The sequence below is a fragment of the Chionomys nivalis genome, chromosome 1 (genome assembly GCF_950005125.1).
Source record: "Chionomys nivalis chromosome 1, mChiNiv1.1, whole genome shotgun sequence".
Classification (NCBI taxonomy): Eukaryota; Metazoa; Chordata; class Mammalia; order Rodentia; family Cricetidae; genus Chionomys; species Chionomys nivalis.
In genome coordinates, this window is record NC_080086.1 from 133634217 (window position 1) to 133656943 (window position 22727).

Genomic DNA, 22727 nt, shown 5'->3' on the forward strand with positions numbered 1-22727 from the left:
GTACTAAAGGACTTTCCTTACCTCTTACCATAATATAGTTTATATGGCTGGCCAGCATTAGCAAGCTATAGAATTAGGCCTGAGGATTGCCTGTGGGCTACAACATACTTTCAGATAAATCTTTGTCTCCCACTCGCCTCTATTCTGTTTGTATTGACCTTGTTTCTAGTTCCTCTGAAAATGTAGTCCCCTCGCATCTGTCAGTTCTTGTCCCTGGTATAAGATGAGACCATTGGGTCACTTGAAGGCCCCCTCACAGGCTTCTCAACTGCTGTATTAAAGACTATGCCATTTTCTTTTCCTAATTTGCCAGAAGCCCGGCTAAATCAAGGCTTCTCAAGGTCCTTCAGCCTCTAAGAAGCAAAACTGTGTTTCCAGTCTTGTTTCCTACATGCAGATTGTTGCTTTGTTTGGACATAGCCTCAGGGTCCCGAGTCCTCCTTTTGAAAGTTTATTCTTTGACAAAATATGTATATAATAAATTTTGATCATATCCACTGAAGTTGCCCTTGCTTATCTCATCCCGTTCTCTCTGGACTCCTTCTTCCCAAGTCTCCCTCCAACTTTCATATCTTTCTTTAACGACTCCCCAACTCAACCACCTAGTGTCCCCTTGCAGCAATCAGATGTCAGCGTTCTTTATTGCCATGTTCTCTGAAACCCTCAAGGAAGTGGACCCTGGTTCACCCTTTCAGCTTTTATGTCTTTTATTTATTATATCCCAACCCTACTGGTCTTGTACTGCCTTTTGAATGTGCAAACACGTTCTAATCTCATAGACTTGCAGTGATATTCCTGAGACCATTCTTCTTTAGCATATTTTCAAGATCATTTCTCCCAACAAATGAGGACTTCCGAGTCATTTAGCTTTCTCAAAGACCACTCTAGCTAGTTGTCTAGATTATTGCAGTGTCCAAACCCACACCCCATTGCAAGGTTTTATTATATTCTCTTTCTGTCTCTCATTATCTTTGCACCATGGGAATGTGAGCATCTGGAGATGAAGGACTCAGTGTATCTTCTTCAAGGCGACACCCCACAATACCGCCAGCATCCTGTATACATTAGGTACTCAAGAAATGTTTATTGACTACATGGATGTCCAAGGTCTGTAGATCCCAATCAGATTTTATGGTTGTGAGATGTGCTTACTTTAAGTATACCACCTGTATTTAAAATGCTGCTGTTATTACCTCCTTCCTTATAGAGAATTCAAAGCTCACCTTGACTGAATTGTCCATCTTTGTATAGAAAAATTCCATGAAAAGGATGCTTTTTCTCCTTTAGTCACCAAAGTTGTCTGCAAGGTGACCACAGCAGCACTCCTTCCTCGATTGTCTCTTCAGATCCTCTACATCTGTGTCCGCCCTCTCTGTCATCCTCACCTCCCTGTGTCACTCCTACTTTGCCTTTTGGCTTCTTTATTTCCTCTGTCCACGCTAGTCCATCAGCACGTTCATCCACTTTACCCTCTGTGGTAAATTAAGACCCCAAACTGCCTGTTTGATATCTAGCTCAACTCAGGGGATAAATCTTGACACCTAAAGAGACTCAAAGAGGAGTCACTCTAATTCAGCTGCCATTTGCCCTCTGTAAATAGGGACCTATAACCCCTGCTCCCCATAGAATAGAGTTACTGGGAGTATCTTTTGAGCTTTGAGAATAAAATGTGGGTCTTGTGAATGCTGAGTATGGTCTATACTACGGAGCTGCACTCCCTACCCCATTACCATAAACATTAAATGAGGATTATTTTGAAAAATACTGGGGCCACACTATGTGCACAAGATATGTTGGCTTTCAGTGCTCATGCATTCCGGCTTTTTTTGTCTCTTCTTCCCCCACTTGTTCTAAATCCCACTTCCCTGTAAGTTTACTTTTCAGTGGTAATGAACAGAATAACGATGTCAAAATTATAGTTGCAGTCTTGATGAGAAGGCCTAATTTGTCTCAGTGGGATGTGTGATTTTTTTTTTTTTGGAGGAAAAGAACCACTCACTTAAATTCTAACTCTGTTACTTGCTGTTTGACCTTGGACAATTTATTTTGCCTCTCTGGACCTTTAATGGAAATAATAGTAATAATATCTATCTCCCCCTAAAAGGCTACTTGTGTGATGTGAGACACACAGGCACATGCATACTCACCTGTAAATGCAGATGCTCGGTGCCTGGTAGATTATCAACAGCCTTTCCGGACTCATTTGCAAAATTACCTAGCAAATAGGGAACGTTTTTGAGTTAGTCTAATTTAACCTACAGGGAAAGGCACTTGTCTCTCCTTGGGATACATGAGCGAATGTAATAAGGTTAAGAGTTAATTGAGACCCTAGTGTTCATGGGATACAAAAGCAATGTTCGGAACCATTGTCAGGGAGTTCAGGAAACCTTGAGGGCGCAACCTGGTTGAGTTTCAAGTCTCTGCAGCCCCCTAGTGGCTACTGATATCACAGGCCTGTTCAGAGTCCTTGACAAAAGAGCGAGTCAATTCGCCTCTGAACAAGAGTTCTATAGACAGGAAGGAGACGGAGTGGGGTGTGAAGGGGCTGGTGTTTTGACCCTTTTCAGGTTTCATATAGAAAGATATTCTTCTGAGGGTGCACACACCAGGAAAATCGATCTGAATCCGAACATACTAGGGAAATATTTAACTTCATACTCCTTCCTTTTTCTCCCTTCCCTTCCTCCCTCCCCAAGATAGGAACATCCTTTCTCCTCCTTGTGTCAAATAATTTTTGTCACTCAAACAATTAAGTCAGTACAGTTAAGAATTTCAAATGTACATGGAAGCTGGAAGCCCCTGTGAAGTAGTGGTGTTTGTTTTGTTTTGTTTTGTTTCTTTTCTTAGGTTTTCATTGGCTAATATGATAGCATAGTGCTAGAAAAGACTCCAGCCCATGGAAGAGCAGAGACTCCAGTTGGCAATTGTTTTACATGGGGCTGTGAGCAAGACATTGTGTCTCTAAGAGCTGAGTGAGGGAGGGTCCATGAAACAATGTACTCAGATATTGGGAGAGCTCGCCCAAGGAATGCCAGTCAACCTTGGAGAGAAGGGACTGCAAAAATTTGTGTGAACTAAAGATTGGTCTTATAGGAGCATTTGATGGATCTTCTCTTGAAACACAGCCATTGTCTGAAAGGAGAGGAGACTGGAGGGAGAACCCAAGCATTTTAAGTGAGTAAATAAAAGGCTTGGAATCTGTGCACAGCTGTCCCACACTTGCGTCTTTCACTGGGTCACACCCACATCCTCTGGCCTGCTATTCATGAAAGCATAGGACAGAGTAGCAGGCAAGAGGGCATGAGTATTGGCTTGGGAGTCTCTTGTCATCTATGACCCAGAATTGAAATAAAAAATATTGTCTTAGATGTGGTGGCTTACACTTGCAACCTCAACACTTGGGAGACTGAGACAGGACGATTGCCAAGAGTTTTCCGTCAGTCTAGGCAACGTAGTGAGTTCAAATCCAGTCTGGGCTACAGAAAATCTCTTATTTCAAAAAGCTAAAATAATGAATAAACAAAGGGTCGCACACTAGCGTGTTTGACTCAACAGTAGAACGTTTGCCTGTCTTGCAGAAAGCTCTAGGTTCCATCTCTGGCACCGCAAATTTATCCTGAAAACCTGTTCAGACACCTTTCTGAGAAAATGAAGTGGCTGACAGGTCTGAATGGCATTTGGTATGGCTGAAGAACAGCTCGGAGATTTCGGAGTATCAGACTCTCAGGAATGCTTTTAAACAACGTAAGTGTTGAGGCAGAAGGTTCCCTTTCACGGCCCCAAGTAAAGCTGCTCTTGGATATTGCAGGGTGACGCTATCCCTGCCCCCTCCTTTGCCTCCAGTTTTATTGCGGAATATGCTCTTCTGAAGTCGAACACGTTTAATCTGTTAAATGCATAATTAGAGAGAGAGCTTGGTTGCAAAAATCACTTCCAGTCTTCCCATTTGTCCAAAATACTCTCTTGCTCACACAGCGGAGAAATAGGGCAGACAATCCAGAGGAAGGACTCAGAACCAACAGCGGGAGGCGGGGCGGGTTTGGTGCTTTTCTCAATGAATACTGAGGCCTCTGCAGATTTGCATAGGAGCGGATCTCGCAGCACCATTGGTTGGCAGACCAGGGAGGGGGTGGGGCCGGCCTCTGTGGGCTGGGCTGCTGAGCGGAGTTCACTCAGGAGTCCCGCCCTCGCCGAGGCCCCGCCCCCTGTCGGCGCGCGCTCGCGGCTCTGCCAGCTGCAAGTGGCGGGCGCCCAGGCAGATGCGATCCAGCGGCTCTGGGGGCGGCAGCGGCAGCGGCAGCTGGCACCTCCCGCTGCTTCTGTCCAGGGGGTCTCAGGGCAGCGAGACTCCTTCCGGCCGCCCCCTGGCCAGTTAACAAAACCGCGGGCGCTGCTGGTAGGTGAGGAGGGGGGCTAGATTGTGGGCTCCCCTGCGCGAAACGCTTTCACTCCTTGGCTGTTGCCGGGGCTGCTCTGGTGCTTGGGAAGTGAACTCCCAGGAGCCAAGACGTTGGCGACAGCAAGGACGCTGCAAACTTACGGGGAGGGAGCCGGAGCCTCCTCTCCTCAACGCAGAGCTTGCGTTCACGCCCAGAAGTTCAGCGTGCAGGGTGATCCAAAGACTTCCTGCAGCGGAGGTCACTTGAGGGGGCGCTAGAAAGCAGCCCCCTCCGATGGTCCTTCCCTAGACCTTCCTAGGGAAGGAGAGCGGAGGAGGTGACAGGAGCGGAGGACGTGGGCAAGACAGTGACCAGCCCGGAGCCAGGGTTCTCAGCCTGGAAAGTTGCGGAAGATTGGAGGCTGCGAGGAGAGCTCCGGTCGCCGAGGGCTCCTAGAACGGTAACTAATTGCCTCCTCCCTTCAATGGTAGTAGTTTCTCTGGTCCCTGAGTGAAGGCCACTACAAACAGGGGCGCAGCACTCCGAGCAGCTGCGAAGAGGCTCAGGGTCCAGCTGTTGAGCCCAGGGTGTCTCATGGTCTCCGGACTCGCCCCTGACTTCCAGATCGGTTTTGCTGAGAACCCTTCTTGCCTGCTTACAGCTTGGAAAAGCAGAAGAATCGAGCTTATTCACAATCCCTGAGATCAAGAGGAAGGAACCTTTCAGGACTAAGGACTGTTTGGAACCCTTTCCTGTCTTGGAGAGAGTGAAGGGCGAGTGAGGCTGGACTAGCAAGGAAAGGGAGACTAATATAAACTCTAGTCCTCCAGCGGGATGGGAGCCCTTGGGCTCCTGTGGCTGTTGCTGCTGCTGCTTTCGGCAGCAGCCTTGGACTCGGGAGCTGCATCAGATCAGCAGGCGGGTTCCCCGGCCTCAGGGCCGCCTCTGCAGCCCCGGGAGCCACTCAGCTACTCGCGTCTGCAGAGGAAGAGTCTAGCGGTGGACTTCGTGGTGCCCTCTCTCTTCCGTGTCTATGCCCGAGACCTACTGCTGCCGCAGCCGCCGTCCCCCTCGGAACCCGGGGCTGGTGGGCTGGAGGCGCGGGGATCACTAGCTCTGGACTGTGCCCCTCTACTCAGGCTGCTGGGGCCACCGTCTGGGGTCTCCTGGGCAGAAATCAGTTCGCCTAGTCCCGAGGTGGGATCGACGCTGTCCAGGGTGCTGAAGGGAGGCTCTGTGCGCAAGCTCAGGCGAGCCAAACAGCTGGTGCTGGAGCTGGGCGAAGAGGCGATCCTTGAAGGCTGCATCGGACCGCCAGAGGAGGCCACGGCTGTGGGGATACTCCGGTTCAACCTCAGCGAACTGTTCAGCTGGTGGATTCGCCATGGAGAGGGGCGGCTGAGGATCCGCCTGATGCCCGAAAAGAAGGCATCGGAAGTGGGCAGGGAGGGAAGGCTATCCACCGCGATCCGAGCCTCCCAGCCCCGCCTTCTCTTCCAGATCTTCGGGACCGGTGAGCAGCTCCCACTAGAGTGTGTTGGGATTTGCATTTTTAGTTACACCAACTTGTAGCCACTATTAAAGAACCCTTGTGCTTCTTAGGCTTTTTTCATCATTCTTGAAACTATACCCACAGTTTCTCACTGTTTGTTTGAACATAGTCAATTCCCAATAGAGCCGTCTTCCCTCTTTAGTAACTAAGTTGGGAGAAAAGTTTCTCAGTGTTGGCAGAACGCCTTCCCCCGACTTACACATGATTTAGTTGTATCATAATTGGATGCCCTCCGTCCTGGGCTCTGAGAATGGCTGAAATGCCCCCCTCTCCCATAACTCCTAAACTCCTAGTTAGTGTGGGGCTTCAAACTATCTCCCTTTCTTTCAGACTCTTGTTCCTTTCATAGGCCACCACCTATTTGGGGAATTGCTAGAGTTTCCCAGAGAATATAGAATTCCTCTTTATATTGAGTCTCAGCCAACCACCTGGCCCTGGCCCTCCTCCCCAGTACTGGCTAGCCCAGAGGTTCCCTCTTCCTTAGTTATTCATTCTGGACTCCTGTCCCCACTCTGTTCTGCCCTCTCAGAATCTCACTCTTCCCAGATGTCCTGGAAAAGTCCCAGGGGAACCTGGGAACAAGGGGCAGGAGAGTTGTGAAGAAAGGGATGAAAACCGATAAGGTTGCCTTGATCTGGGGGAGAAGCAATAACTGTCGTCACTGCTGTCCTCCCCACTCCCTCCGTCTTCTCTGGGAGTCTCAGCCTGCATGGATGTAGCAGCTGCTCCTGATGATAGTCTCTGGCGGGCCAGTTTCCCTGCAGATCAGTCTGCTGGAGGCTCCTGGAATGAGGTTTCTGTTTCATTTACTCCCCCATTTCTTCCCACATTTATCAAGTTAAGGCTGTGTGTGCAAGCACTTCTAACTCTTCCACTAGTATTTTTTGAATGGCAAACCAGAGGTTTTGAATGAATGTTTCTCTCTTGAGACCATGGGGGAAGGACTTGTGAATGAATCGAATATACAATGTAAATGAATGAGAAAATCACAGAAAGAGAAATCGTGGTTTTTTAAAAAGAAGCCCACACTGATTCTATTGAGCAAAACTAGCTTCCTTTCTATCATTCTCACTCTCAGAAATAAATGAAGTTCTTATGCTCCACTGGTTACTAATGTTTAGTATTAATTGGATGGAAAGCATTGAACGGGGTTCATTGTAGATGTACAACTTCTCCCATGCTAACACACACGCACACCACGCCCACTTACACTCAGTACTCTCCTGCAGCAGAGCGTCCAAGAAGCTGAGGGTCCCCTGTCACTGCACAGAAACTGTACTGGCATGTGGTCCTCAAGGAAAACAGAGGGCGGATCTGCATTTCGGCACTGGCATTAGTGGCTTCGGCACCCCTTAAAACAACCCCTTATGATCAGGGCTGGGATTTGTATTGTGCCTGGTGAAAGGCAGGTTCTGATGAGCTTGGCAGGGCCTTCAGTGAAATGAGAGGAGAGAATGAAACTGTTGTCCCACTAAGGACACTTTTGTGAAGAACAGCTGGGCTTTAATGGCTTTGTGGCTTCTGTGGTTTATGTATGCAGCATTCTCTTTTAGTGTCCAACGCTTCTGTAACGGATGTAGAAATGACTCTCTGGGAAGACAATTTTCTCCCCCTTTCCTGTCTGAGATTGCTGGAGCTTCCTCATCACCTCTTGTGACGTGACCATACGCCCAGCAGTCTATCAACTGTTGTCACACGTTGACGACAGGCAAAAGGGGGTCGCTTTCCAGCCCTGAACCTGCCAACTTCAGACAGGCTGCAAAGAAACTGTCCGTGGATGTCTTGAGTCACATAATGCATCCAAAGAGCATCCTATTGTAGTCGAGCCCTATGTGAAATCAAACCATGCTCGGGGGAAGCTTCATGCAGAAGGAGTGTCTCTCAAGAGCTGCTCTGCTACTGGCTGCAGGGAAGCAGTGAGCATTCCAAGCCCTCCCTCTGGAGTGCAGTCCATTTGGCAGCGGGGCCAACACTTATGCATCATTTGACACATATAGAAGTGCTGGCTTCAGAAAGAGCCAGGATTCTGCCATTAAAAGACTAGAACTTTTGGCCAAGCATTTTTCGGCAGGATTGAGATCGAATGGTTATTGATGGGATCAAATAAGACACTAAGTGTAACTGGATGAGCTCCCTGTGACCTCCAGAGAGACAGACAGCTTATTCAAAAGCACTTCAGGCCTTGTGCTCACACTTGAACAGGATGGCCTCTCTTGTCTCTGAGGACATATACTATCTGCAGTTAGGCAGCTAGCCACGCAGGACTAGCCTCTTGCCTCACCTCGCAGCCTCCCCACACCCCCAGACACAGACTCCACTGCAGACCTTCCCGTGAGGTGGGCATATCCTCATGCAAACACCACATTCTGTGTTGGGGGCAGCACTCACCACTGTGGCCCTATTCATCATTTTGTGTGGAAATTCTGGTTTACATTCCGCTACTGGGGTTGATCTTTCTACTTCTCTTGTTGGATGGAATAGATGAGTTTATTATTTTTATATGGGCTCTTATTTATAGAATGGGACATTTACTCTTTTGTGACATAGGATCTTTGATTAAAGAGGGGCCTGTGGTCCTGCCTAGAGAGGAGCAATGGTGCTGATGGGTCTATGTGTGGGGGGATGTTGTTCTGTCACCCCTTGTTGTTAGCGTTCTGCAGGAACCCGCTTGTCATAGACTGAAGATAGTTTCCTAAACTTAAGCAGGACCATGTCTAGGGAGGTGATAAAATGGAAAAGAACCCAGTAAGGACAAAGCTAAACCATTCATTGTATTGCTTGTGGTTTGGGCTGCCTGAGAGGACAAAAGGATGTTTGAGAGTCTTTGTAATGAATGACATGATTGTGGTTTTTCTTTGTGGATTACTGTGAATTCATAAACGGGATCAATGCCTGAAGCAGTTTCTGGGAGAACGCATTCACAGAGGCAGTTGCTGGGATTCTGTGAATGGTGATGTACTATCCAGAACAGTCCAAAGCTCCCAAAGAGGTCTGCTTGGATGCTAGCACATTACCCACACAGCTCTGGCTTCCATCCTGGCTTGCAGGTGCTTTGAGATCAGCTTCTGTGATCTCAAAACAGAGCTGTAGAGAGTGTTGCGGGATAGAAGGGTCTGTTTACTAGACATTTCCCATACCCACTTCAGGAAAGGAGAGACACAGCCTGGGACATTACATGTACCACAGAGGAATGTGGGCAGTTTAGAGTAGATGCATGCAGTGCAGTACACATGACCCTTGATCTGTCTATCCATTCTCATTTCACTTCTGAAAGGGGCAGAGAGAGTAAAGGAAGATCGAGAGGAAATTGGAGCTCCCAGGAGGGATATCAGTTATTTGAGGTGAATTGGGAGAATTGGAACCAGTCCAAAGAAGAGCAGAGCACTGATTTAAGAGCCAAAGGGATGATTTATGATGAAAGATGAAAAGAATTAAATATATATGGCTAGGTTAAATGGCAATGAAGGGAAAGCCATGGTAACAATCTACAAATCTCTGAAGAGAGCGACTGTCAGTGAGGATCGGGAGTTATTTAGTGTAGCCTTTAGAAGTAATAGGATGGGCCTTCCAGAAGACAACTCTAGGTTATACATCTAGAAATCTTATTTTCTGAAATAGAGAGTCCTCTGACTGTGGAATGGAATCCCAAGGGAGCAAGGGGAGTCAGGTGAGATGTGGGCCAGACAAGCCACAACGTTTGTAATTAATAAGTTCTGATGTTGAGAAGCCACAGTGGGAAGGAGGGCCGGGTCAGTTGCAGGAATCATGATCTTTCCAGCTCTCTTTCCTGGGAGCTTTTTGAGTACTGGTGTTTCCAGGGGGAAAAGAATCACAAGAGTATCTTTAAAATTGGGAAACTTTTACAAGATTTGAGTAAATAAATCTTTTTTTCCTCAGTTCCCACATTAAAGCTTTTCTCTGGGGGATAGTCTGGTGGTGCACTGGGGGAAGGCCCATTCACCAGAGGATTAGGTGTCCAAGGCATATCCATAGGTGTATGTCAGCATGGGCTGAGTCATTGGAAAAGGTAGAAGGTGACCAGGGTTTTAAAAAAATGAGATCAGCTCTAGGTTGAGTAAACCTCTACTGGCTACTTCAAAATTCTTTAAGATGTTTCCAATGGATTAAAAACTATTTAATTTTTTGTGTGTGGATGTTTTACCTGCCTGTGTTGTCTGTTTACCATGTACACACAAGAGGCAAGGAAAGGAAGTCAGATTTCGTGGGGCTGGAGTTACAGACTGTTGTGAACTTGGCGCTGGGATTTGAACCCTGGTCCTCTGGAAGAGCTGCTGGTCTTGCAACCACTGAGCCATGTCTTCAAAATCAAGTGAATTTTTGAACAGTCTTCAAATTACAATGAGAGAGGGGTGGAGAGAGGGAGAGAGAATACTTAGGAGAGGTTCATATGCAGGAATCAGAGGGAATGCTATCTTTGATAGTGAACATGTTTAGACGGATGCTGGTCAGTTGAAGGGCGAGAGCGACTGACCTGCACATATAGGGAGAGAGTAAGAAATGCATTGGCAGAAATTCTTAGTGCTCTCCCACCTTTAAAGGTTGCTGACTGGTGACCTCATTTTATGGGAATTTGCCCAGCCTGGTAAAGGACGGTTCTCCTTCCATTATAACTGCTGTTAATATTCTCGTCTAGTTGTTTGAGACTTTACGACTCATAAATCACTTCAACAGTTATTATTATTTTTATTAATTGCACAGTAGGCAGGAAAAGTAACTGCTCTATTTTGTTAACGGACTGACTGGAATCCAGACGCTTGGTGACACACTTTCAAGGTCATGTAAGTACAAAGCCGTAGGCCTGGAAACTTGAGTCTACATGGTGAGAGGCTATGGGATCTTAGATACTGTACTAGGTGCTGACTAGAGCCACACTTTCCCAGTCTTCAAATCAAGACATCATCTCATGTCTAGTGCATGTTATAAACTAGGAAGACATGTAGAACAGTGCATTGTGCTTGTCCAAAGCCAGGCAGTAAATATTTGGTGGTCAATAGCCATTACTTGGAGACGTACCTGAAAATCTGAAACTCGCTTTCCTCATTCTAAAAGTGTGACACTGGCGATCGTTTCTATGTGATTCTAAAGGTAGGAGGTGACAATTCAGGGTATTACTCTAGAGATTAAATTGGATGATGCATGTGAGACCTTAGCCTCATGGCAGATGAGTTATAGAGTATTCCATCAATATGAGTCACAGTTTTCCTCACAGCGGCATCCCTCCAGCATCTGGTGATCTACTCTGAGGATCCGCATGCTTTGGTGCTTGTCTGAATGGTGCTACTTGGAGCCATGTAACCCCCATGTGTGGCCATGTGTGATGATCCTGATGACACTGTAGGTTCTCCTGCGATGAACTTCTGACTTCCCAGAGAGGCAAGAGACCAGAAAAGAGTGGCCATCATGGTAGCTTCTGTTGCCCCACCCAAACTCTGCCCCTTTAGAAGAGAAGAAAGATCAGGTTGGGGGTGCCCCTCGTTTTCAGCAACGTGTGTTCTGTAAGAGCTCCTTGGACCTTGGATTCAGTCCAAGCACATTCACAGCCTGATTATTTGTTCTACAGAAACATCTTGGCCTTAACTTTAAGAAAGCATGAGAGCACTCCTAGAAATGAGCGAGACCCGCGATCTCACAGAACAGCAGTTTCCTAGTGCAGATGTCCCTTAACTGAGAGTCACCTGTCCAGTTGGTGCCCTGACATGTCCAGAGGGGCGAAGGACCCCTGGTCTCAGGCATATCTCTTGTTCTCATTAGCTGGAGCTGTGCTCTTCTCGTCCATTGTCTGCCTCAGCTTTCGCACCCATGAGTGGGGAGGATGGGAAGAGATGTAAAGAACCAATTGGTTACTAGACCTGAGCACATCAAGAGCAGCTAAACCTTTGGGATCCCATGGGTGCCTATAACCCAGGGTTTCAGGTAAGCTTTCTTAGGTAAACAGCACAGCCTTTAAAAGTCTATTCAGTAGCTAGGTGACATCTGGTAGGTGATGGTTTTCATGGACCATGACTGAGTCATCACCTTAGAAGATACCCATGCCTATGATCTTTATTCCTGGCTGTAGCTAGAATATAACCAGCTGCCCAAAGCTTCCGTTGTCATGACTTTTCTGAGGACCACACCCTCAGACCATGCACTACAAGCTGCACTGAACCCCTCCCTTCCCTAAGTTGTTTTTGTTATGATGAGGAGGGTCACTAATACAGAAGAGGAACTGAAGTGAACTGCTGGCCTGGTGCTGAGACAATGAGGGGTGGGAAGAATCCCTCAGGAACTTTTTCGGTGAGCTGTATTTCTCAAAATCATTTTTCCCCCCTTCAGAAAATTTTGATGACTTTCCAGCTGACTGTTCTGAGCCTGGGTCCTCACCCAGGAAAATTCTGTCAGATTCACTGGGTGATATCATGTACATATTTTAGAAAGCCTGAGATTTCAGGACGGGACAGGAGGGCTCCCTTAGGACAGATCCACCCAAACACTTGTCTAATTAAGTCTTTGCCTTTGCTCCCTGCCTTCCTGGCTAAGCAACAGCCGGTCTATGGAGGTCGGTGGGAGAACCCCTTAGAGCAAAGGAAAGGCTAAAGGGGACGAGTGAAAATAGCGTGAGCGCAGAGGATACAGAACGTACGGGCAAGCTTAGGGGATTCAGGCAGTTAGCCAGAAAAAACTAGAAGGTAATTTAAGCCAACAACTCTTCTTTTCTTTCTTTCTTTTTTTTTTTAAACTGAGTTTTTCTTGGAACATGGGTTCATGAAGGTAGGCATAGACAAGGCTCTTTTGTAAACTTTTCCACATTATCAGCCTACATAATTAAAGATAGTGTTCTGTGATGGAGAGAACTCTCCAATAGAAGCCAGAGGACCTAGAGCCTGTTATGGTATTCATGAGTAATTAAATTCGAAGTCCTGTGCAATTTATTTAAGATTGCTGGTCCTTTAGGTCTTTAGGGAAGGTATCATGAGGTCTCCACTACCTCATGGGGTCATTATAAACATCAAATGTGATGTGTGAAACACTCCAGATTGGATCAAGAGACAATGAAAAAATGGGACTATCAGATTTTTTTTTAGGATTTATTTATGTATACAGTACTCTGCCTGCATGTATGGCTGTGTGCCAGAAGAGGGCACCAGATCTCATTACAGATTGTTGTTAGCCACCATGTTGTTGCTGGGAATTGAACTTAGCACCTCTGGAAGAGCAGCCAGTGCTCTTAACCTCTGAGCCACCTCTCCAGCCCCAGATGTTTTTAAATGCTAAGTTCCTACTTCCTCAACCATGGTTTTAACCAAGCCCCGACATTAGGAGCAGCAGTACAGGGTCTAAGATTTTGAGTCAGGTTTGGGTTTGGTCATCAGCATGCCATCCTCACATCCTTGCAGAGGTTCTGTGTCCCCTGCCCAGGGTTTCTCAGAACAGTGGCCCTGTACTGAAGTCCTTCCAAGTTCCAGACTTTATTGTGTGATAAGAGATGTAAGAGTCTTCCTTTAAATAATAGAGATTTTTTTTAAAGCACAGGGATGTGAAAAATATCTCTTGAGAGTATAAGCCTTGTGTAGTGATTGATAATCGGCATATGAATGAATCACTCCTCCTGATAAAGACAGAAAATCCCTGGCATCAAGAAAGTTCTCTAGGATCCTGTTTCAACCATACCCACTCTCCACCCAAAGTAAAGTTTTTTTCCTGATCCATGTCTTCAAATGGCTGTGACGATTCTTGAACTTTACACAGATGGTCTCATGCCACATATGATGGTTAGTGTTTAATGAACACTTCCAGACTCTAGAATCACCTGGGGGAGATGGTCCTCTTGGCATCCATGTGGGAAATTTTCTAGATTATATTAGTTGAACTGAGAGTCCCATCTTAACTATGGGTGGAACCAATGCCTGGGCATGGGATCTTGGACTGCACAAAACAGAGACAGTGAACTGAGCATGCCTTTGTCCATCTCTGCCTCTGCATTGTGGATGTGATGTGAACAGCTGCTTCAAATGCCTACCAGCCTGACTTCCTCATGATGGATGCACCACCAGTGTGGGCAAAACCAAACCATTCCTCAGCTACATTGCTGTTGTCAGGGCATTTTATCATAAGAGGCAAAAAATCTGAGATGCCTTTTGTCCTTTCTGTATCTGCCTTCTTTTACTGAATACGATTTTTCTAAGATTCACCCATATTGTTAAAAATGTTCTCCTCTGCTTTTCTTGGTTTGCATTTTGAGATGGAGTCTCACTGTATGTCAAGCTGGCCATAACTCACTATGTAGTCCAGGCCGACTTTTAACTTGTGATTTTCCTGCTTCAGCCTCCTGAGTGCTGTTGTCATGGAGATATGTTTCCACATCTGCTCACAATGTTCTTTCTTTCTTTCTTTCTTTCTTTCTTTCTTTCTTTCTTTCTTCCATCTTTCTTTCTTTCTGTTGTATTTCTATGAATGAAAATATTATTTATTTTTTCCCTTCCATGGTGTTGTCTCTGCAGGAGTCTCAGGTATCAAGTAATCTCTCACAAATAAAATGTAGACTATACCACAGGTCTGGGGTGGGAGATCTTCTTTATCACGTATTGGACCAATTCTATTTATTTTCCTCTCTGTATACTTTAGTCTTTTCTCTGTAAAGTGATAAAAATAATAGCTACTTCCAGGATTATTGTGAGAATTTTATAATGCACAGCTTATAGAAACGGTCCCCATGAAGAGTTATATCTCACAAATGTTAGTCCTTTCTTTGGCTCTTAATTGTGTTTCTTCCCTTCATGGCCATGCTCATTTCAAAGATGCTACCTGAAGTAGGGAAGCGATATCTTTAATGGGGAGGCTGTTAGCTCATAGAGGTAACCATTTCTATAAATAATTCCACTTATAAATAAAATAGCTTTCAATAAGATTCATATGCCTTATTTCACAAATGGTGCTGGCATAACTGGATATCAACATGTAGAAGAATGAAAATAGATCCATATCTATTACCACGCACAACCTCAAGTCCAAATGGATCAAAGACCTAAACATAAAGCCAGCCACCCTGAACCTCATAGAAGAGAAAGTGGGAGGTACACTTAAACGCATTGGCACAGGAGACCACTTGCTAAGTATAACTCCTCTAGCACAGACACTGAGAGAAACAATTAATAAATGGGACCTCCTGAAACTGAAAAGCTTCTGTAAAGCAAAGGGCATGGTCAACAAGACAAAAAGGCAGCCTACAAAATAGAAAAAGATCCTCACCAACCCCACATTGGACTAAGGGCTGATCTCCAAAATATACAAAGAACTCAAGAAATTGGTCATCAAAAGAACAAATAATCCAATAAAAAATGGGGTACAGACCTAAATAGAGTTCTCTCAAAATATTAATTTAAAATGGCTGAAAGACACTTAAGGAAATGTTCAACATCCTTTGCCATCAGAGAAATTCAAATCAAAACAACTCTTAGATTCCATCTTATACCTGTAAGAATGGCCAAGATCAAAAACACAGATGACAACTTATGCTGGAGAGGATGTAAGGTGGGAGTGCAAGGTGGTACAGCTACTTTGGAAACCAGTGTGGTTAATTCTCAGAAAATTAAGAAATAATCTACCTCATGACTGAGCAATACCACTTTTGGGTATATACCCAAAAGATGCTATGACATGTGCTCAGCTATGGTCATAGTAACATTGTTTGTCATAGCCAGCACCTGGAAACAACCTAAATGCCTCTCAACAAAGAATGGATAAAGAAGATGTGGTACATTTATACAATGGAGTACTACAGAGCAGAAAAAAAATAATGACATCTTGAAATTTGCAGGTAAATAGATGGAGCTAGAAAACATCATATTGAGTGAGGTAACCTAGACTCCAAAAGATAAATATAATAAATACTCACTCATAAGTGACTTTTAGACACAAAACAAAGAAAAAACAGCCTACAGTCCACAATCCCAGAGAACCTAGATAGCAAAGAGGACTCTAAGAGAGACTTACATGGATCTAATCTACATGGGAAGCAGAAAAAGACAAGATCTGATTAAATTGGAGGAGTGGGGATCATGGGAGAGGGTAGAAGGGAAATGGGGAGAAAGGGAGGGGAGTGGAGAAAAATGTATAGCACAAAAGAAAACCAAAAAAGATTTTTATGCTTAATTGGAACATTAACAAATAAAACAAACCATTTAGTCAGTATGTGATTTTGCAAATTCTTTGGTTTTATAGTCGATGAGACAGAAAACATTGGGTATAAATATGATCATATTTACAAGAGAAGACAAAGACCAAAATGGCTGAGAATGAGAGAAACATGAGTGAGAAAACTGAGAGAGGGGTGTGCAAGAGGCAAATCAGGAAAACAGGGGTCAGGAATCACTTTCTGGACACAAGGATGCCTGGACACAGGAAACGATCAAAGCGATGGCTGATGTAGAGTGGTGAGCAGAGCGGGGAGAAGGAACTTAGAGCTGTTTCTGTCCTGGAAGGATTCTGACCAGGTGTCAAGATCTGCACTCCAAATCGAGGGTGTAGAACATACCATGATGATTGTCTCTAGCTTTACTGAGGTGTAAGTCACAAATACAAATGTGCCTTTTTAACTGTGCAGTTGAATTTGTTTGAGAAACACACACGCGGAATTACCATCCTAATTAGGATCTATAACATTTTAATCCTTAAAGGTCTTGGTAGACCAGTTTTCAAAATAAAAAAAAAATTAATTATTTGAGAGTTTTATGGCATGCTAATTGATCCTATTCACCCTCAACTCCTTCCCTTAATTCCTTCCAGATTTACCCCACCCCCACCTCTGCGTTTGCAAATGGCCTTGCATTCTTTCTGCTCCAAGAAACTTCTGAATTGATTTCTGTCCTCAGTAGTTTAAGTGTATCCTAGAGGTTCCCATTTACAGCCTATATCTGTGGAGTTCATCATCTTTTACTTCAAAGATTTAGCTTATTATATGCCTTTTTTATGTGTTAGTGGCTTGTTTCTTTTCATTACTGAATAGTATTCCATTGTAAGAGCATACAGTGGCGGGTTTATCCCAGGAATCACTTGACAGACATCTCCTGTCTGGAGCTCTCATGAATACAACTATCATGAATATTTTATGTACAAGTGATTTTGTGGCTGTATGCTGTCACTTCTTTCCCATCTATTGCTGAGTTGTTGGAGCACATGGTAAATTTATGTTCATATGTTCAACTTTATAAAAACACATCTGCCAACTTGTTTTCAAAGTGGTTATATCACCATAGTGTCTCACCAGTATTGAATGTATTCCTGAGATTCAGAATGTTCTGCTGTTTGTTCTGAGACAGGTGTGGAACCTCAGCCCTTCTCTAAGAGCCTTTACTTTGAGTTTATCTGTAGAGTTGCCACTCGGAGGGACTGGAAGCAGAGGCCAGTTCATTCAGAATGACCAAGTTTACCATCATTCTCAAGATTTCTCCTTAAAGCCAGAGCCTTGCTTGTGTTGTGCTATAATAAAGGTTGCCTTTGGCCTTTGAAGAGAGGCAACAGTGATTTTCTCTGTTCTGCTTGGTGTGGAGGGGGCCCGTGGCTTGTTTCTATTGGAGTCTTAGCTTTTGAGAGCTCTGTGAGGCTGATCCTGTTGTAGGCTCATTATCATGAAATTGGAAGAAAAAGAAGAGAAGAGTGAGACAGAGAGAGAGAGAGAGAGAGAGAGAGAGAGAGAGAGAGAGAGAGAGGAGGAGGGGAGGGGAGAGGAGAAAAGAAAAGAAAAGAAAAGAAAAAAAGAAGAGAAGAGGGAGGAAGAAAGAGAAGAAGGGAAGGAGGGAGAGAGAAGAGAAAAGAGGGAGGGTGAAAGAGAGAAGGGAAAGGAGAGAGAAGGGAGGAATGGAGGAGGAAGGAAGGAAGGAAGGAAGGAAGGAAGGAAGGAAGGAAGGAAGGAAGGAAGGAAGGAAGGAAGGAAGGACAGGGAGGTTCCTCTTCACATTCTTGGATGACAAGTCCCATTTCTCTGATCTCCTGGACAGGGAGAGAGGGTCTCTGAGTGTTTTAGCCCTCTGATGTCACCACCCCCCTCTTCAGGGACTTGTCTTTGGATCACAGAGACAAGAGAAGAGAGATGAAAAGAACTTACCTCCAAGTATGTTGCCTGTCCAGAGCTTAACTTTCTTCTTCAGAATTCCTTGTTTTACTTACTTTTCAGAGCCCGGAATGGTTGCTTTTTATATGCTGTCCTGCAGTTTTAGGTTGTAAAAACCAGGATAAATACAGTTTAGTGGGTTTGTGCTACCTTGGCTGTGTATTGTTTTGCTGAGAACGTCTATCTGTGATGTTTTTTAATATTTAATGTGTGTTAGTCCTTGTTTAAATCTTCATGCTTTTGTTTTCTGAAAGTGTCTTTGATGTCCTTTCATTTCGGATGACCATCTTCACTGAGTATGTTCGGGCTGCGCACACGTCAACGTTGCTCTTCTATAGTTATTCTTTGTACATAGCTTCTGAGGAAAAGTCAGACTCTAGCCCATGTTTCCTGTGATGTCTCCTCACCCTTTGGTTCCCTTAGGATTTGTTTTTCATGACAGTATGTCAGCCATTTGCTTAGTAAGGTGGCTTGGTGATTTTACTGTTTGAGATTTATTGGGAGACTGGATTTGGAGGTTTATATTTTTCATTACATTGGGAAATCTTTTTGTAAGTACTGTGGAACATTCCAGCACTGCAATGTATTCTCAATCCCCTATTTATTATTGATTTTTAGTTTGAGATAGGGTCTATAAGTTATTAAGTTACCTTGAACTTTCTCTGTGTTCCAAGCAGTCTTTGGATTTGTGATCCGCCTGTCTCGGCCTCCTGAGTAGCTGGGATTATAAATGTGAAACACAGTTCCAAGTTCATATTTGAAACTTTTTCTAATATTTTTCCTGCTTCTACCTTTTAGAAATCCAATGATAATCCTACACACAATATATGTTGCTACATTATATAAAGAATCTAAGTATTTTTGGTGTTTTTTTTGTTGTTGTTGTTTGTTTGTTTTGGTTTGGTTTCTCAAGACAGGGTTTCTCTGTGTAACAGTCCTGGCTGTCCTGGAACTTGCTTTGTAGACTAGGCTGGCCTCAAATTCACTGAGATCCGCCTGCTTCAGCCTTCCAAGTGCTGGGGTTAAAGGCATATGCTACCACCGCATGGTTTATTTCCCCAGTCTTATTCTTCCCATGTCTGGTTAGCTTTTTTTGCATGTCTTAGGATTTATCCTCTGATGTTTGGGAATATTTGATCAGCTGATGAAGTTAATCCACTCAGTGCTTGAGACACTTACTTATTCCCAGCTCTAGATCTTACTTTGATTTTCATTTCTTCCCCCTTTATGCTCATGTTTTGCTATATTCTTGAGCATAGTTATTATAGTTATTTTGGAGTTCCTTGTCTTAATTATATCAACTCTACATCTCTATGTCCATTCATATTGATTCTCTTTCCTTTGGTTGTACATTCCATTTCCTGTCTTTATATCAGATAATTTTGTACTGGGTCTTGTTCATTGTGAATATTACACTGTTGAGTGTGGAGATTTTTCTGTTTTCATTTAAAGACCATTGAAGTGTTTTTGACAGTTTATTTTTTTGCCCGTCAATCTGATTCTAGCAAAGATGATCATCAAGCTTGACTTAAGCCTTTGTTTTATGGTTAATTTAGACCTAAAATTGATGCTTTGGAAGTCTTTAACAAATGCTCCAGGTGTGGTGAGGTCTGTGTGTTGGATATTGGGAACTCGGGCCTTTCCCAAGTGTTTTAATTAGGGTTGCTGTGCTGTGTCGAGACACCATGATCTGGCAACTCTTATCAAGGTAAAGATTTAATTGGGTCTGGCTTACAGGTTCAGCATGGCAGGTAGCGTGATAGCGAGCAGGCAGACATGGTGCTGGAGAAGGAGCTAAGAGTCCTACATCCGGATTAGCAGGCAACAGGGACAGAGAGCCACTGCGCCTGGCTTGAACTTCTGAAACCTCAAAACCCATTCGTAGGGTCACACTTCCTCCAAGAAGGCCACCCCTCCTAATCCTGTCAGATAGTGCCACTCCCTATGAGCTTATGTGAGCTATTTTGATTTAAACTACCACAGCAACTTTGTGTGAGCTGTGGTAGAAAGTGTCCTGCCTACAGTTCCCTGGAAGTAGGTTTACACCCTCCGTCCTTCCCTCCTTCCCCCCCCCTTCTTCCCTCCCTCTCTCCTTTCCTTCCTTCCTCCCACCTTTCCCTCCTCTCACCCTCCTTCCTTTCTCCTCCCCCACCCCATTCTCAATCAGTTGTTTTTTTGCTCACATTGTGGTAGCTCACCCGTAAATACATGCCTTCCTATTCAGCCAAAGACTCATGGGAACTCTTCTTATACAGTTTTATGGAAGAATCTCTTTCTCCTTTGTCCTTCTCCAGATTTTATGAATGTCTATAGCTTTTGGAATATTTCCTGAGAAAATACTTATTCATTAGTTATTCTGTTTAACTGAGCAATTACCAAGTTGCATGAAGAAAAATCTCTTCCTCCCTGGGGGATTTCACAAATGAACTGAGGAGAAAAGCAGACAAAGCATGCTCCTAAATACCCCTAACTAAAGGCATCTGCCTCTGGAAGGCCGAAGGAATGGTGAAGCTGCCTAGCATGCTTCAGTGGAGACCTGAAGGTTGGTTATTACTGGGGTGAAGGTCAGGGCTGTTCTGTACCTTCAGATACCAAAAAGCCCACTCTGCTAAAGGCAGATACACTCTACTTCCTCAGTGTGTGTTGAGAGGAGCTCTGTTCCTCTGAGACAGGAAATTATAGCCCTGTAATTTAATAAACAGTAAGCTGGTTGCCTTGGGGCAGGGAATCAGGTCAAAGGGTATCTGTCGAAAATGATGGATTTCTTTGGGGACTGAGACCGAAGTTGAATTTAAAAAAATACCCCTAAGAGTAGGTGATCTGAGAACAGTGTTGGAAGGAATGCAACATTTTACTTAAGAAAAGCTAAGCACTGGGCCTTGCAATATAGGGGCAATAGCAGAATATGATGTCTAGAAGAGGAATGGTTGACTGGACAGAGAAGAGAGAAGGGAGAAAGAGACATCCAGACAGCAGAGTCAGACAAACTGTGTGTGTGTGTGTGTGTCTAAGCAAATAGAACTATTCAGGGGCTGAGAAGTCTAAGGAATGTTGGGGGGTTCTGAGAACCTACTGTACCATTTTTATGAATTATATGTGGGGATGGCTTGTTTAGTCTATAATTTAGATTTGTTGTGGAAGAAATAAAAAAGTACTTAGGTCTGGAGTTGGGAAAGTTCATATCGATTGCAAGCTGAAGATCCCTCAGGAAACATATTTTCAGAGTGAGTCTCCTAATCACGGGGAGGGCTGGTGCTAGATTGGAACCCTGTGAAGCTGTTGTACTATCTCAGAAGTAAAAAAAAAAAAAAAAAAAAAATCACAGATGGGTTCGGCTATACTAACTACAGGAGAAACAGGAGGAAGGAATTCAAGCCTAAGATTTTCATATGGTTTCCCTGAAGTCTGCGACACTGGTGATGAAGACAATTAAAAAGAGGATGTGTCTCAGGGGTGCAGTGCTTGGCATGATTACAGTTTAGTGGGGCATCTGTCAAAGACGAGGTTTTCTGGAATGCACATGACTGTATGGGCCCGAGTTGAGACAGGGGGGAATGCAAGGTTTATATCGCTATAGTAGCGATTTACCTGAACTTGGTTGTTGAATTCTTGAAAGCAGATGGGTTTTCCAGAAGGAGGAAGAGGAGGAGGAGGAAAAGGGGAGGCAACAATTTGAGTTTTAGCAAAGTTCATAATTACGAAGTGGATCAGAATTAGTGCTGCCTCCTGCAAGAATATTCTTAAGACGGGAAAAGAGGCTCCCTTGGTCGGGTACAATGGAAAGGCCATTTTCTTGTACTGGTAGAGCTGTCTCTGCACACTAGGGTAGAGAGACATTTAGTCTCTGACATCTAGTCCTGAAGGCCGAGAAGAGAAAGATGCTGAAACAAATAGCTCATGGAGCCTAACTGTGAAAGGAAGAGGAAAGGGAAGAGAATGAAGGACCAGGTTGAAGTCTGTCGGAGTGAAGCAAAGATGTATTGCAGGCAGACAAAACTCATGCTGAAATCAGGGGGACAATGACTAAAAGGAAGGACTTCGGGTGTGAAAAAGTAAAAGGAAACTGAAGTAGCACAATCATTTAGCACGGCTATTGTAGAATTTTGTTGTTTGTTTTTGTTCAGTTAATATATAAAGTAATAGGCTTCATCATGGCACTCCATAATGCTACACACATGTGTCATTATACTTTGTTCTTCTTTTCTGTTCTTTTTTTGGGGGATGCATTGTCTTGCCAGGCAGCTCAAGTTAGCTTCAAGCTTGAGTTCGTTCTGCCTCATCCTCCTGAGTACTGGCTTTTCAGATATGTGCCACCATGCTTGGCTTGTTGAAAAATCTCACTGAGATCTTGGGTACCATTCCACCTAGATCCCTGTCTGTTTCTGGAGTCTTCCATCAAGATGAAATTCGTGCATCCCATTTATGAACTCTCCGGGGATGCAGGGCTCTCTGTTCCATGAGGTCCTGTGACTGCTGCACGGAGTAGCTGGGATGAAGTTTAGCGGCAGAATCCTACTCCTTTGTTGTTTTCCTTTTAAGCACAGCAGCCGACAGATTTCTTAGTTTAATCCTTACTGTCACACAGTAAGGTTGGCTTTAGTTTCTTGTCACTTCTGTTTCCTTACTTAAAGAAACTAAGGCTCACAGAAGTTCAGCAGCATGCCCCAGGTTACAGTGAGTGTAGAAT

At 44.4% G+C, this 22727-nt stretch overlaps 1 protein-coding gene across 1 annotated transcript in view; it reads left to right on the forward strand.

Moving 5' to 3' along the window:
• The first annotated feature begins 4286 nt into the window (after window positions 1-4286).
• Alk (ALK receptor tyrosine kinase) overlaps window positions 4287-22727 on the forward strand; it is a 722226-nt gene continuing 703785 nt past the window's right edge. Inside the window, exon 1 of the mRNA XM_057785256.1 lies at window positions 4287-5892. Within this exon, the coding sequence (XP_057641239.1) occupies window positions 5214-5892 (679 nt within the window). The 5' untranslated portion in view covers window positions 4287-5213. The remainder of the gene's footprint in view (window positions 5893-22727) is intronic.